General features: G+C 44.8%; 2 protein-coding genes across 2 annotated transcripts in view; one reads left to right on the top strand and one right to left on the bottom strand.

Annotated features, from left to right (window-relative positions):
• LOC111964942 (R-spondin-3) overlaps window positions 1–11,882 on the bottom strand; it is a 209,076-nt gene that overhangs the window by 83,387 nt on the left and 113,807 nt on the right. The gene's annotated exons all lie outside the window — the stretch shown is intronic.
• The window catches only part of LOC111964945 (E3 ubiquitin-protein ligase UBR5), a 41,871-nt gene continuing 30,689 nt past the window's right edge, over window positions 701–11,882 (top strand). Inside the window, exon 1 of the mRNA XM_070443767.1 lies at window positions 701–892. Coding sequence (XP_070299868.1) covers window positions 701–892 — 192 coding nt within the window. The remainder of the gene's footprint in view (window positions 893–11,882) is intronic.

The raw sequence follows: 11,882 nt of genomic DNA, 5'->3' as shown, positions 1-11,882 counted from the left end.
AACCAGTGTGTTTCAGGGGGATGGCTCTGAGTCTAAAATGTAGTGGTTTGAAAAATGATGTCAGGGAACCAGTGTGTTTCAGGGGGGATGGCTCTCCGTCTAAATGTAGAGGTGGATAATGATGTTCAGGGAACCAGTGTGTTTCAGGGGGGATGGGCTCTAGTCTAAAATGTAGAGGTGGATAATGATGTCAGGGAACCAGTGTGTTTCAGGGGGGATGTTCAGAGGAATGCACAGTGGCATGGAAGTGGGAGGAGACCAGTTAGTGTAGCATGCAGAAGAAGGGCTATGGTGGGGCAGGAGAGGTAGTTGAAGTTTTGGGTAAGCTGACAGGGCGGGCACGCTGACCGTGGTAAGAGTACGCGCTAACGGCAGTAAACCCAGGTTGACTTAAGCCAGGGCCCTAGAACCGGTTTTTGACATTCTGAAGGCATCACTTTAGTGACACAATCAACTCTGCCATGCCCCTAGCTGGACATGTTTTTCTACGTTGCCGAGTGGAAGGGGAGCCTCCATTTGATTACTGAATTTCAACTGAACAGAGCCATAGAGGTGGCAGAGGACTGTTTGAAGAGGCAGAAAAGGAGCTAGACAATCCATCACGTGTTCTGACTGCATTTCATCAAGCACTGTCCCGCCCCAGAGCTGTCATTGCATATCATCGTGCAATCCTTGATGAGTGGACGGCTGCGGAGGTCCAATGGTCAGGCTGGAGGAGTACCAAGCAGGAAGTGTAAAGGCTCCCACGTCCCTTCTGGAGGAGTACCCGAGGAAGTGTAGGCTCCACGCCCCTGGCCCCACTGGTCACCATACATACCAACCATACATTGATGCTGTTGACCCCGGATCACTGGTTGCTGCGGAAAAGGAGGAGGTCGAAAGGAGGGTGAAGGTAACGGATGTGAAATGGCTAGCTTAGTTAGCGGTGGTGCGCGCTGCAGCCTTACAGTCGGTTTAGTCACTTGCCTCTGAAAACCCTAGAAGTAGTGGTTCCCCTTGCTCTGCAAGGGCCGCGGCTTTTGTTGGACGATGGGGTAAACGACGCTTCGTGGGTGGACTGTTGTTGATGTGTGGCAGAGGGTCCTGGTTCGCGCCCGGTCGGGGCGTGGGGGCGGTCAAAAGTTATAACTGTTACACTAACACGTTACTCACTATGACGTCACATTTTGGTCCTAGCACATGGTGGCTAACACGTTACTCCACTGTGGCAAATACATTTTGTCCTAGCACTATGGTTGCTAACACGTTACTACATGTGGCGTCACATTTTGTCCTAGCACAATGTTGCAACAGTATCTTCACTGTGGGCTATCAACAATTTTGTCCTAGCACATGGGCTAACACGTTACTCACTGTGAGTTCACATTTTGTCCTAGCACATGGTTGCTAACACGTCTCCACTGTGGGTCACATTTGTCCTAGCACATGGTGCTAACACGTTACTACCTGTGGCATCACATATGTCTAGCACATGGTGCTAAACACGTTACTCACTGTGGCGTCACATTTTGTTCCTAGCACATGGTGCTAACACCGTTACTCACTGTGGTGTCACATTAGTCCTCAGCACATGGTGCCTAACACGTTCCACTGTGGGTTCACATATGTCCCTAGCACCTGGTGCTACAACATTACTCAATGTGGCGTCACATTTGTCCTAGCACATGGTGCTAACACATTAGCTCCACTATGACGTACATTTTGTTCCTAGCAATGGTGCTAACACGTTACTTCCCACTGTGGAGTCACATTATGTCCTAGCCATCACATGGTGCTAACACGGTTACTTTCACTGTGGTGTCACATTATGTCCTGCACATGGTGCTAACACACTATTTAGGTCACTGTGGCGTCACATTATGTCCTAGCACATGGTGCTAACACTTTACTCACTGTGGCGTCACATTTTGTCCTAGCCACCATGGTGCTTAACTACGTTACTCACTTGTGGCGTCACATTTTGTCCTAGCACATGGTGCTAACACGTTACTTCAGCTGTTGGCGTCAACATTTTGTCCAGCACATGGTGCTACCACGTTACTTCACTGTGGCTTCACCTTTTGTCCTAGCACATGGTGCTAACACGTTACTCACTGTGACGTCACATTTTGTCCTATCCACATGGTGGCTAACACGTTACTCTTTCTCAACTGTGGTGGTCAACATTTTGTCCTAGCACATGGTGCTACCACGTTTACTCACTGTGCGAGTCACATTTTGTCTAGCACATGGTGCTAACACGTTACTCACTGTGACGTCAACAATTTGTCTAGCACATGGTGCTAACACAATTCCTCACTGTGGAGTCACATTTTGTCCTAGTCACATGTAAAACTTTGTCCTCATAAAGGCTTTCCGTGTCCAGTTGTGCTGTGCGTCATAGATCTGTAACTATGCTTGTGTCTCATAGTGTGGTGTGCAAAGACACACCCCTGCACAGCTAAACCATATTTCTTCTTGGGAGGCTCTACCTCTTTGAAGAATGTGGTGACAGAGGACATCCAACCGGCCAAGTCAGAGCCGGCTTTATGCTTTTTTTTGTCTGTTGATGTTCTATCCACTGCCGTTTCTTGCTCCGGCTGCCAATTGAAAAAAGAGGCATTTACAAAGGGCTGCAGTGAACCATTCTATTCGTCTTGACCTGAGAATCATAAAGGTAAATTCCTCCATCATGTTGTCATTAAAATGGCATTTCTGTTTTCTGGGAAAGAGTCATTGTACCTCCTGTCTGCTCTTCTTCACTCTCGCTTGTGTCACTCTCTTTACTCCTCAACTTGTTCTTCTCCTCCAATCGTCTTCCTGCCTTTCCTTCCTTTCCTTCTACCTCACTCTTCCTCACTCTCTTCGCGTTCACTCTTTTTAACTCCTTCTTTTTCCTTCTCCAATCTTTTAAATAATAAATTCACTATTCGATAAAATAACTTTGGTTAACAGATTCCCATTTGCTTGCTCATTTTGTATTTTTCTCAAACAACATTTGTTTGGAATAAATTAAATTGGGGAGGCTCTGTAATCATATCTTTACCTTTCTCCTCTCTCTCTTTCACTCTACTTCCTAAATCCAGTCTTCCTCCTCTCCACTCTAACAGAAACATTAGGCTTAATGTTACCAATAAAATTTCTAACATATATTTTCACACTACTTATACAGGCCAATCATTAAAATTGTACTCTACAAATAAATATTCTCATTAATTGTGCATTAATTTAATATAATCATATTTTCACAATAGCCCGTACTGCATGTTTTACATGTGACCTGTTTTTTAACCTCGTTACCCATGACAGCAGCTGGCTCAACAGAGCTAGATAATAGTCGACCATAGCAATGTTTAGCTAGCATAACCTATGTTAATCACCATATCACGCAGACCATTTAAAACTATAAAATAATTGTGAAAGAACATCATTAGCCTCGTATCTCAAACGAGTGTAAGTTACCTGGCTTGACAAAGACAGTTTGTGGGTGATGTTATGGATTCACTTGACGCTTCTGCCGAGTTTTCCACAGCAGTTTCTCTAAGAACTATCAGCGGGCAGGTAGTTAGAAGAAGAGTGAAGTGAAAGCTGATATAGCGAGCGCCCCTCGCTGGACAAAAGCAAGCACAACAAGATTGACACGTCAACCGGGACTCCTGATGCCTGCGGTCTTCTTGACACGTAAAATATTCTTTTCACTTTTGTCATAAATATCAATTTATTATAAACAAGCATAATTTTGCTATTCCGTTGTTATAACTAACTTCTTTCAACCGGTTTCTCACAAACTCATAAGCAGATTGAAGACCCACACACACCTCAGAGACAGGCATGGCTTGAACACGGACCTTTATAACACTGATAAGAAAAGGTGCTTGGTACTGCTTTCAACGGAGATACTGGAGACACACACATACCCAGGATCCAGAGGGCTGACGCAAACCTCATCTCATAAACACTGATAGCCAGGAACATCTACGCACACACAAAATCTCCTCTTCAGTCTGAACCATTTTTTACAGAGACAGACACAGAAATGTAAAATAGGAACAATCTACGCACACACCTAAATCTCCTGTGTTTAGCTGAACATTTCTTGAAGACAAAGACCTCTACTCAGAGCAATGAGACATGATCTAGGCCTGAAGGGGACTCGCCCAACTCATTTCAGGACCACCAGAGGACCAGACTTCCAGACTCAACCTACTTTCTGTGCTGTATAAAATGTCTAGGCACTCTGTTATCTGGGCTTCTTTCGGATAGTTCAATTTGAGCTTGATGAAAGGGTCCGTGCACGCTATTTCAGATATCTTTACCTCTGAATAAATTGCTTTTAATTAAACCTCATCCACCCTGTCCAGAGTCTCTACTTCGTCTCAGTTCTCCAGTAAACTTGTGATATCAACACTTTGCAGTCTGTTTTTAACGCACAGTTCAAAACGGGGACATTTCCGGGGACAGCTCCAGCCGGGGACCTGCCACTAAAAACGGGGACGTCTGGTCACCCTATTTTAAGTCACCGATTCCTTATGTATGAATGAGATGTACAAATGCTTAACTAGTACTGAGTACTTTGACCAGTTACTTCTAGACTCTCAAGTAGTTTTCCAGAGGGCTACTTTACTTGTACAAGAACTGACTCCCATCAGCTGCAGATGAAACCGGTTAGTTGAAAAATGTTGCCTAGAATCTACAGGCACTCGCAATGAATCATCCAAAGTATGGACACAGAATGATTGAAGTGATTATTGTATTTTATTATGCTGACCCAATTATGACCCATGACATCTTTTGGGAAGAATAATGCATAGCCCTTGTATGTTAAGCTACAAACGTGGAAATGTTCCTATTGAAATGGGGGTTGTCCCATCCTGAACAGGCCGGTTGCAAGTGACATACTCTTAACGATACTATTAGCAACACCCTATTATTATTAAAATTAGATTAACAAAAATGAAAGTTATGCAGGCAGGTCTGACATAGTGGGAGAATTGTGAACATGCACGTATATATATCTGTTGTCGCAGCGTTTGGCCACGTCGTCGGTTTGGTCGTTCAGTCGGTTTGTTTTGGTTATGTGCGTCGCAATGCCCGTGACGTAATAGACTWTGTTTCTGAATTTTCTGATTACATTTTTAAACTATTAATAAATTATTCTTGCGCAATGTTACTTTCATTTGAATGTCGTAAACATTGTCGGATTCTATTAAATAACTGATGTAACAGATAAATTCTTATGTTACAGAAACCGGAAAAGTTGTGAACTAAAAATGTGACGCCATTTTGTAGTTTTTTTTACTAACCCTAACCGGTTTGTTTTTTTATCAATATCTTCGCCAATATCATTCTAATTGATGTGTAGAATGATATGTACATTCACTAGGACATACATAACGCTGTACTGCATCAGCACATGCCAATTCAATGTCTGAAGTAGTGCACTTTTTGAAATGTGTTTTTCGTCATAACTATTTAAGTTTGACGTGTGATTCTTTTGATTTAATAAGGACCCCTTACTAAACCTTCATGTCAAATAACGTTCGGATATGTTAATCTATTCTTGATTAAAAAATCATCAAAGTTTGGGGAAAAGTCAGCTGTTGGTGGCGCTACTGAGCCCCCCGTGGCCACCAGGGGGACTGCAGAGTCATGTTTAATTCATGCATAGGATTATTTGTGCCAACCCATAAGACTGAGCTACAAAACACAACAAAAACATATTTTTGGGGGACTCTATGACCAGAGTTGACCTCTTACAAGGGTTTCCTAGGGGTGTATAAAGGTTCATGGCAGAAACAATATAAACATTGTTACATCGATATCTGAACGCTGTCTAGAAGTTCAGAAATAAGACATTCACAGTCTATATGTGGCCTTTCAACCCGATACCCCATTACCCAGCAAGGCCGCATAATCCACACCTCTATTGCCATGGTCCTTCGGCCACTCATATTTCAGATAAGCAACAATGAGTGAAAATAAATTCTCACGCCTATTCAAAGAAGAGCAGTTTTTGAAATGATTTGTGCTTTCCCTTCATTTTAAAGATAATTTCCGTGGACAACTAGCCTAAGAGACCAAGCAGATAGACGTCCTGCCTCTATACGCTAAACATGCTGCACATGTCCCAGTAATGACTCAGGGGTAGACTATATCAGGGGTGACCCTGCTTGTCATTTATGAACATTTTTTGAAAACCTCTGGCTCTCTCTATCCTCTCCTTCTCTCTCTCTTTCTTCTTCTCGAGGAACCTGAGCCCTGGACCGTGGCCGTCGGGGGCTGCCGGGCGTGATGGCTCCTTGCTGTCCCCAGTCCACCATGGCCTTGCTGCTATTCAGTTTTCAGCCTGGTTCTTGCCTGCGGTTAATGGAACCGCCACCTGTCCCCGGAACTGCCTATTTCAACTCTTGATGATGGCTATGAAAAGCAAACTGAAAATTATTCTATGATTTATTGATTTGACTCATGCTTGTCACTTATGAACATTTTGAACATCTTGGCCTTCTCTCTTATTCTGTTTATTAATTCTCCACCAGCACAGCCCAGAAGAGATGGGGCACCTCTCATAGCCTGGGTTCCTCTCTAGGTTTTCTTCTAGTTGGCCTTTCTAGGGAGTTTTTCCTGCCACACCGTGCTTCTACACCTGCATGCTTGCTGTTTGGGGTTTTAAGGCTGCGGTGTCTGTACAGCACTTTGAGTATTAGCTGAATGACGAAGGGCATATAAAATAAACTTGCATTTGAATTTGATTTGGGTAGAACTATATCAGGGGTAGCTTATATAGGGGGTAGGCCTATATCAGGAGGGAGGTTCTTAATATCAGTTTGAAAGGCTATATCAAGGGGTAGACTATATTAGGGTAGGTCTTATCTGGGGTAGGCTATATCAGGGTTAGACTATATCAAGGGGTAGGCCTATATCAGGGGTAGACCTATATAAGTTGGTAGGCCTATATCAGGGTAGACCTATATCAGGGGTAGGTATATCAGGGGTAGCGCTATATCAGGGGGTAGGTCTATATCAGGGGTAGCCTATATCAAGGGGGTAGGTCTATATCAGGGGTAGCCTCTATCAGGGTAGGTCCTATATTCTAGGGGTAGGCTATATCAGGGGTAGTCTAATATCTGGGGTATAGCCTATATCAGGGGTAGGTCTATATCGGGTAGGCCTAATATCAGGGTTGTTCTATATCAGGGGTAGGTCTATATCAGGGGTATATAGGGTAGGCTATATCAGGGGAGTAGCTATATCAGGGGTAGGTCTATATCAGGGGTAGGCTATATCACGGGGTAGGTCTATATCAGGGTAGGCCTATAATCAGGGGTAGGCCTAATATCAGGGTAGACCTATATCAGGGTAGGTCTATATCAGGGGTAGGGGGTGGGTATAATTGTGGAACGTTCCAACAGGAATCCGTTCCAAAAACTCCGTAATATCAAGGTTGCCAACAAACAACGCATACAGAGTCGTAACAGTAGAATGACATACCGGGTTGGGAGTGAGCTCTGTAATTACTTAACTCGGAAAAAATGTCTCTCTTCGTTCTGGTAGCCTCCACCATTTCTCGTTCGTTGGTGTCGTTATTATTGTGTTACACCAATTTTGTTACCGATGATATTGTATATACCTACTCGTATACAGAAACATGCATTGTATTTGCCAAGTTTCTGTCGGGTGTAATCCTGTTTCCCAGATAAAGCAGGTAAACTGTGTCTGTGTTGTTGAGTTCATCTTGTCTAGTTAAATAAAGATTAAATAAATTAGAACATTTCAAATATATACTTTGACCTATTTCAGGTAACCCCAAGATGCTTGATTCACCACAGCTGCTTTTGAAGAACGTTTCCAGTCGTTTTTGCTTTACATTCCGACTTTTGAACGTCTGTTATTGGACATATATATTAGTGTTAATAAACAGAGACGTATGTAAAACATCCCATCTGTTTTAAGGGTATAGTGTGTGTGGTGTAGGTCTCTTGATGTCCACTAGGTGTCAGCACAGCTCAAATAATGTCACACCAGGTTCACTAACATGTTTTCAATGTGTAACAAATCAAATTGTATTTGTCCCAATCGCAGTGAATCACTAATGAGTAGACCCTTACAGTGAAATGCGAATACTAAGATATGCAGACCTTACAGTGAATGCTGACTTACACCCCTAACACAATTTAGTTTTAAAGAAAAATATGTGTTCACTAAAAAATAAGAAATAAAAGTTACAAATAATAATAGAGCAGCAGTAAATAAAAAATAGCGAGGCTATATACATGGGGTCCCGTACAGAGTCAATGTGTGGGGCTATATACAGGGGGTACGTAAGAGTCAATGTTGTGGGGGGCACCGTGTTTAGTCGAGCGTAGATGATGTCTGCAGTGTTGGAGTGTCCCAGTGGCTATTTCTTAAATAAACAAACAAGAAAGTTTGTGCTGAATGGTTTTTTAATAATATATGGAAGGTCATAAAATTTATACTTTTACGCACTGATACTTTCCCACAACTCTATTAAAGGACATTCTACACAAGGTGTCACTTCAGTCCTTCTATTTGATGGGAACTAAGCCTACTACCCCCCTACACACCTCAACTTAGCTCTTTCATGCCCACAAAAGGCAACATCAAAAAATGGCTCTTCTTGGCCAATTTGACCTTCAAAGCTCTGGTTTGGGGAGCAAACACCATTACCACTACTCTACCAGACAGACAGACACTAACTGTCAAGGGGTACTTGAAAATATACACATCAAAGACAACAATTTCAGCAGGTTGGAGAATGGTGTGGGGCTTGTTTACTTTTGGATCCACCAACCCTTCCTCAATCTTTCTGGTGGACTACAAGCATAGATTATGAATCTTCAAAACCTACACTATAGGATGGATGTGTTTTAGGAACGGGGGACGCAATTCAAAAAGGGGATATAGATACCTAGAAATGTTATACCATCATCTTTAAATATTGGAACGTTGTTCCATACATTTGCATACTACATGTCCTATAAGCCTATCATAACATGTGGGTTTCTTCATGGGGACCAGGTATCAGAACACCTTTGTAACGGTCTAACAAAGCCCCCATCTATTCATAACCATGTGGGGTTTCTTCATGGGAACCAGGTATCAGAACACCTTTTGAATGGTCTACAAAGCCCCCAGGTAAAAAGTAGCCATATTGCAGACAGGTTTTGTTCAAAATCCAATGAAAGTTTGGTTTACCTCCATGACATAATCTGATTATCACAACACTATGGAAATGACATTCTTTACAATGTGGACTGGAGTCTTTCACTATTTTTCAGGCCCTTCCTCGTGACACCCGCCTAGTATATATCAGTAGGTCTGGATGGCAGGAAGCTTCTACCCAGTGATGTACTCGGACGTCAGCAATCCCAAATTTTATTCATAAATCCCTTACAACATAGCCGACCGATCACAAAGTGCTATACAGAAACCGCAGCCCTAAAAACCCCAAAACAGCAAGCAATGCCGGATGCACGGGTGGCTTAGGTTAAAACTCCCTAGAGAAGGCAGGAAACCTAGGAAGAAACCTAGAAGAGGAACCAGGTAATGAGGGGTGGCAGTCCTCTTCTGGCTGTGGCGGGTGGAGATTTATAACAGTACATGGCCAAAGCTTAGATCAACACAGGCTCAAATAATAATAATCACAGTGGTTTAGAAGGGTGAAACAGGTCAGCACCTCAAGGTTAAATGTCAAGGTTTCCGGGATAGCAAGCGAAGTGATCAGGCCACGGTAGTCCTGAGGCATGGCCCCAGGGCTCAGGTCCTCCGGGGATAGAAGGGAGGGGAGAGAGTGAATTAGAGGAGCGATACTAAATCACACGGGACACCAGCATAAGAACAGGATAAAACTCCAGTTTAAACTGACTGACCCTAACCCCCTACAACACTATTACAACGAAATACTGGGCCTTGAGACAGAAGTGATGGGGAGACCACTGTGGCCCCCGTCGCGACGATACACCTCCGTAGCGCCTACTGGGGCCTGAGACAGAAGTGAATGGGGAGACACTTGTGGCCCCGTGCCGACGATACACCCTCAGTAGCGCCTCACTGGGCCTGAGACAGAAGTGATGGGGAGACCCTGTGGCCCCGTCACGAAACACTCAGTACTACGGGGCTTGCAGAATGAGGGACCCTGGCTCCAACGATAGCCCCTAGCCCTACGGGGCCTGAGACAGAAGTGATGGGGAGAACACTGTGGCCCCGTCCGACGATACCACGCCTCCAGTGCGCCTACTGGGCCATGAGACAGAAAGTGATGGGGAGACACGTGGCCCCAGTCCGACGACTACACCCTCAGTGCGCCCTCTGGGGCCTGAGACAGAAGTGATGGGGAGACACTGTGGCCCGTCGACGATACACCCTCAGTAGCGCCTACTGGGGCCCTGAGACAGAAGTGTGGGGAGACACTGTGGCCCCGTCGACGATACACCCTCAGTAGCGCTACTGGGGCCTGAGACCAGAAGGTGATGGGGAAGACACTGTGGCCCGCGTACCCCAGTACTACTGGCCACAGCAGTGGGAACACTCCCCTCCGGACGTACACCTAAGTAGCGCCTTAGTCAGATGCCGAGCAGTTTTCTACCAGGAGGTATGACAACCGGTCTCAGGATGCTCTTGATGGTCGCAGTGTAGAACTGAGGATCTGGGGACCCGTGTTTTAGTTTTCTCCTGAGGGGGAAAGGTTTTTCGTGCCTCTTCACAAACTGTGTTGGTGTGTTTCGACATGATAGTTGTTGGGATGTGGACACAAAGGAACTTGAACTCTCAACTTCTCCCCTCAACCTGTCCGATGTTAATGGGCCTTTCGGCCCTCCTTTTCCTAAGTCCACAGATCAGCCATTTTGTCTTGCTCACACATTGAGGGAGAGGTTGTTGTCCCTTGAACCACACTGCCAGTCCTTTACCTCCTCCCTAATATGGCTGTCTCATCGTTGTCGGTGATCATGCCTACACATGTTGTCATCCTGCAAAACGTAATGGTGTTGTGCTTTTGCCATGCAGTCATGGGGTAACAGGGAGTACAGGAGGGGACTACAGCACCCACCCTGAAGTGGGCCTAGTGTTGACGATCACGTGGCAAGATGTTGTTTGTGCCTACCTTACAACCTGGGGGCTCCTGTCAGGAGGTCCCAGGATCCAGTTGCAGAGACAGGTGTTTAGTACCAGGATCCTTTGCCTTAGTGATGGCATTGTTTGGCACTATGGTGTTAAACGCTGAGCTTGTAGTCATCAAACAGGCATTCCTCACAGAGGTTATCCTTTTGTCCAGTTGGGAAAAGGACCAGTGCGGAGTGCAATAGAGATTGCATCATCTGTGGAATCTGTTGGGGGCAGTATGCAATTGGGAGTGGGTCTAGGGTTTCCGGCATGATTGGCTTGATGTGGGCGCTTACCAGCTTTCAAAGGATTCAATGGCTACCAAATGGTGAGTGGTAACGGGGCGCTAATCATTTAGGCAGGTTACCTTTGCTTCTTCGGCACAGGGATATGTGGTCTGCCTAAGAAACAATGTAGGTATTACAGACTCGCAGGGAAGAGGTGGAAAATGTCAGTGAAGACCTTGCCTGGTAATCAGTCCTGGCCCCGCGCTTTTTGGGGAATGTTTACTGTTTAAAGGTCTTGCGCACATTACGCCTATGGAGAGCTGATCACACATTCTTCCGGAACAGCTGGTGCTCTCGTGCATGCTTCATGTGTTGCTTTGCTCGAAGCGAGCATAAAAAGGCTTTTAGCTCCTCTGGTGAGGCTTCGTCACTGAGCAGCTTGGTTTCCTTTGGTAGTCATGAATATTTTCCAAGCCCTGTCCACATCCAACAAGCCATCAGAAGCCGCGTGTCGTAGGATTCAATCTTAGTCCCTGTATTGACGCTTAGACTAGTCTC

Source organism: Salvelinus sp. IW2-2015, linkage group LG6.1 (genome assembly GCF_002910315.2).
Source record: "Salvelinus sp. IW2-2015 linkage group LG6.1, ASM291031v2, whole genome shotgun sequence".
NCBI classification, from domain to species: domain Eukaryota; kingdom Metazoa; phylum Chordata; class Actinopteri; order Salmoniformes; family Salmonidae; genus Salvelinus; species Salvelinus sp. IW2-2015.
Note: the sequence above shows the minus strand (reverse complement) of the source record. Positions and strands in the feature narration are given on the sequence as shown.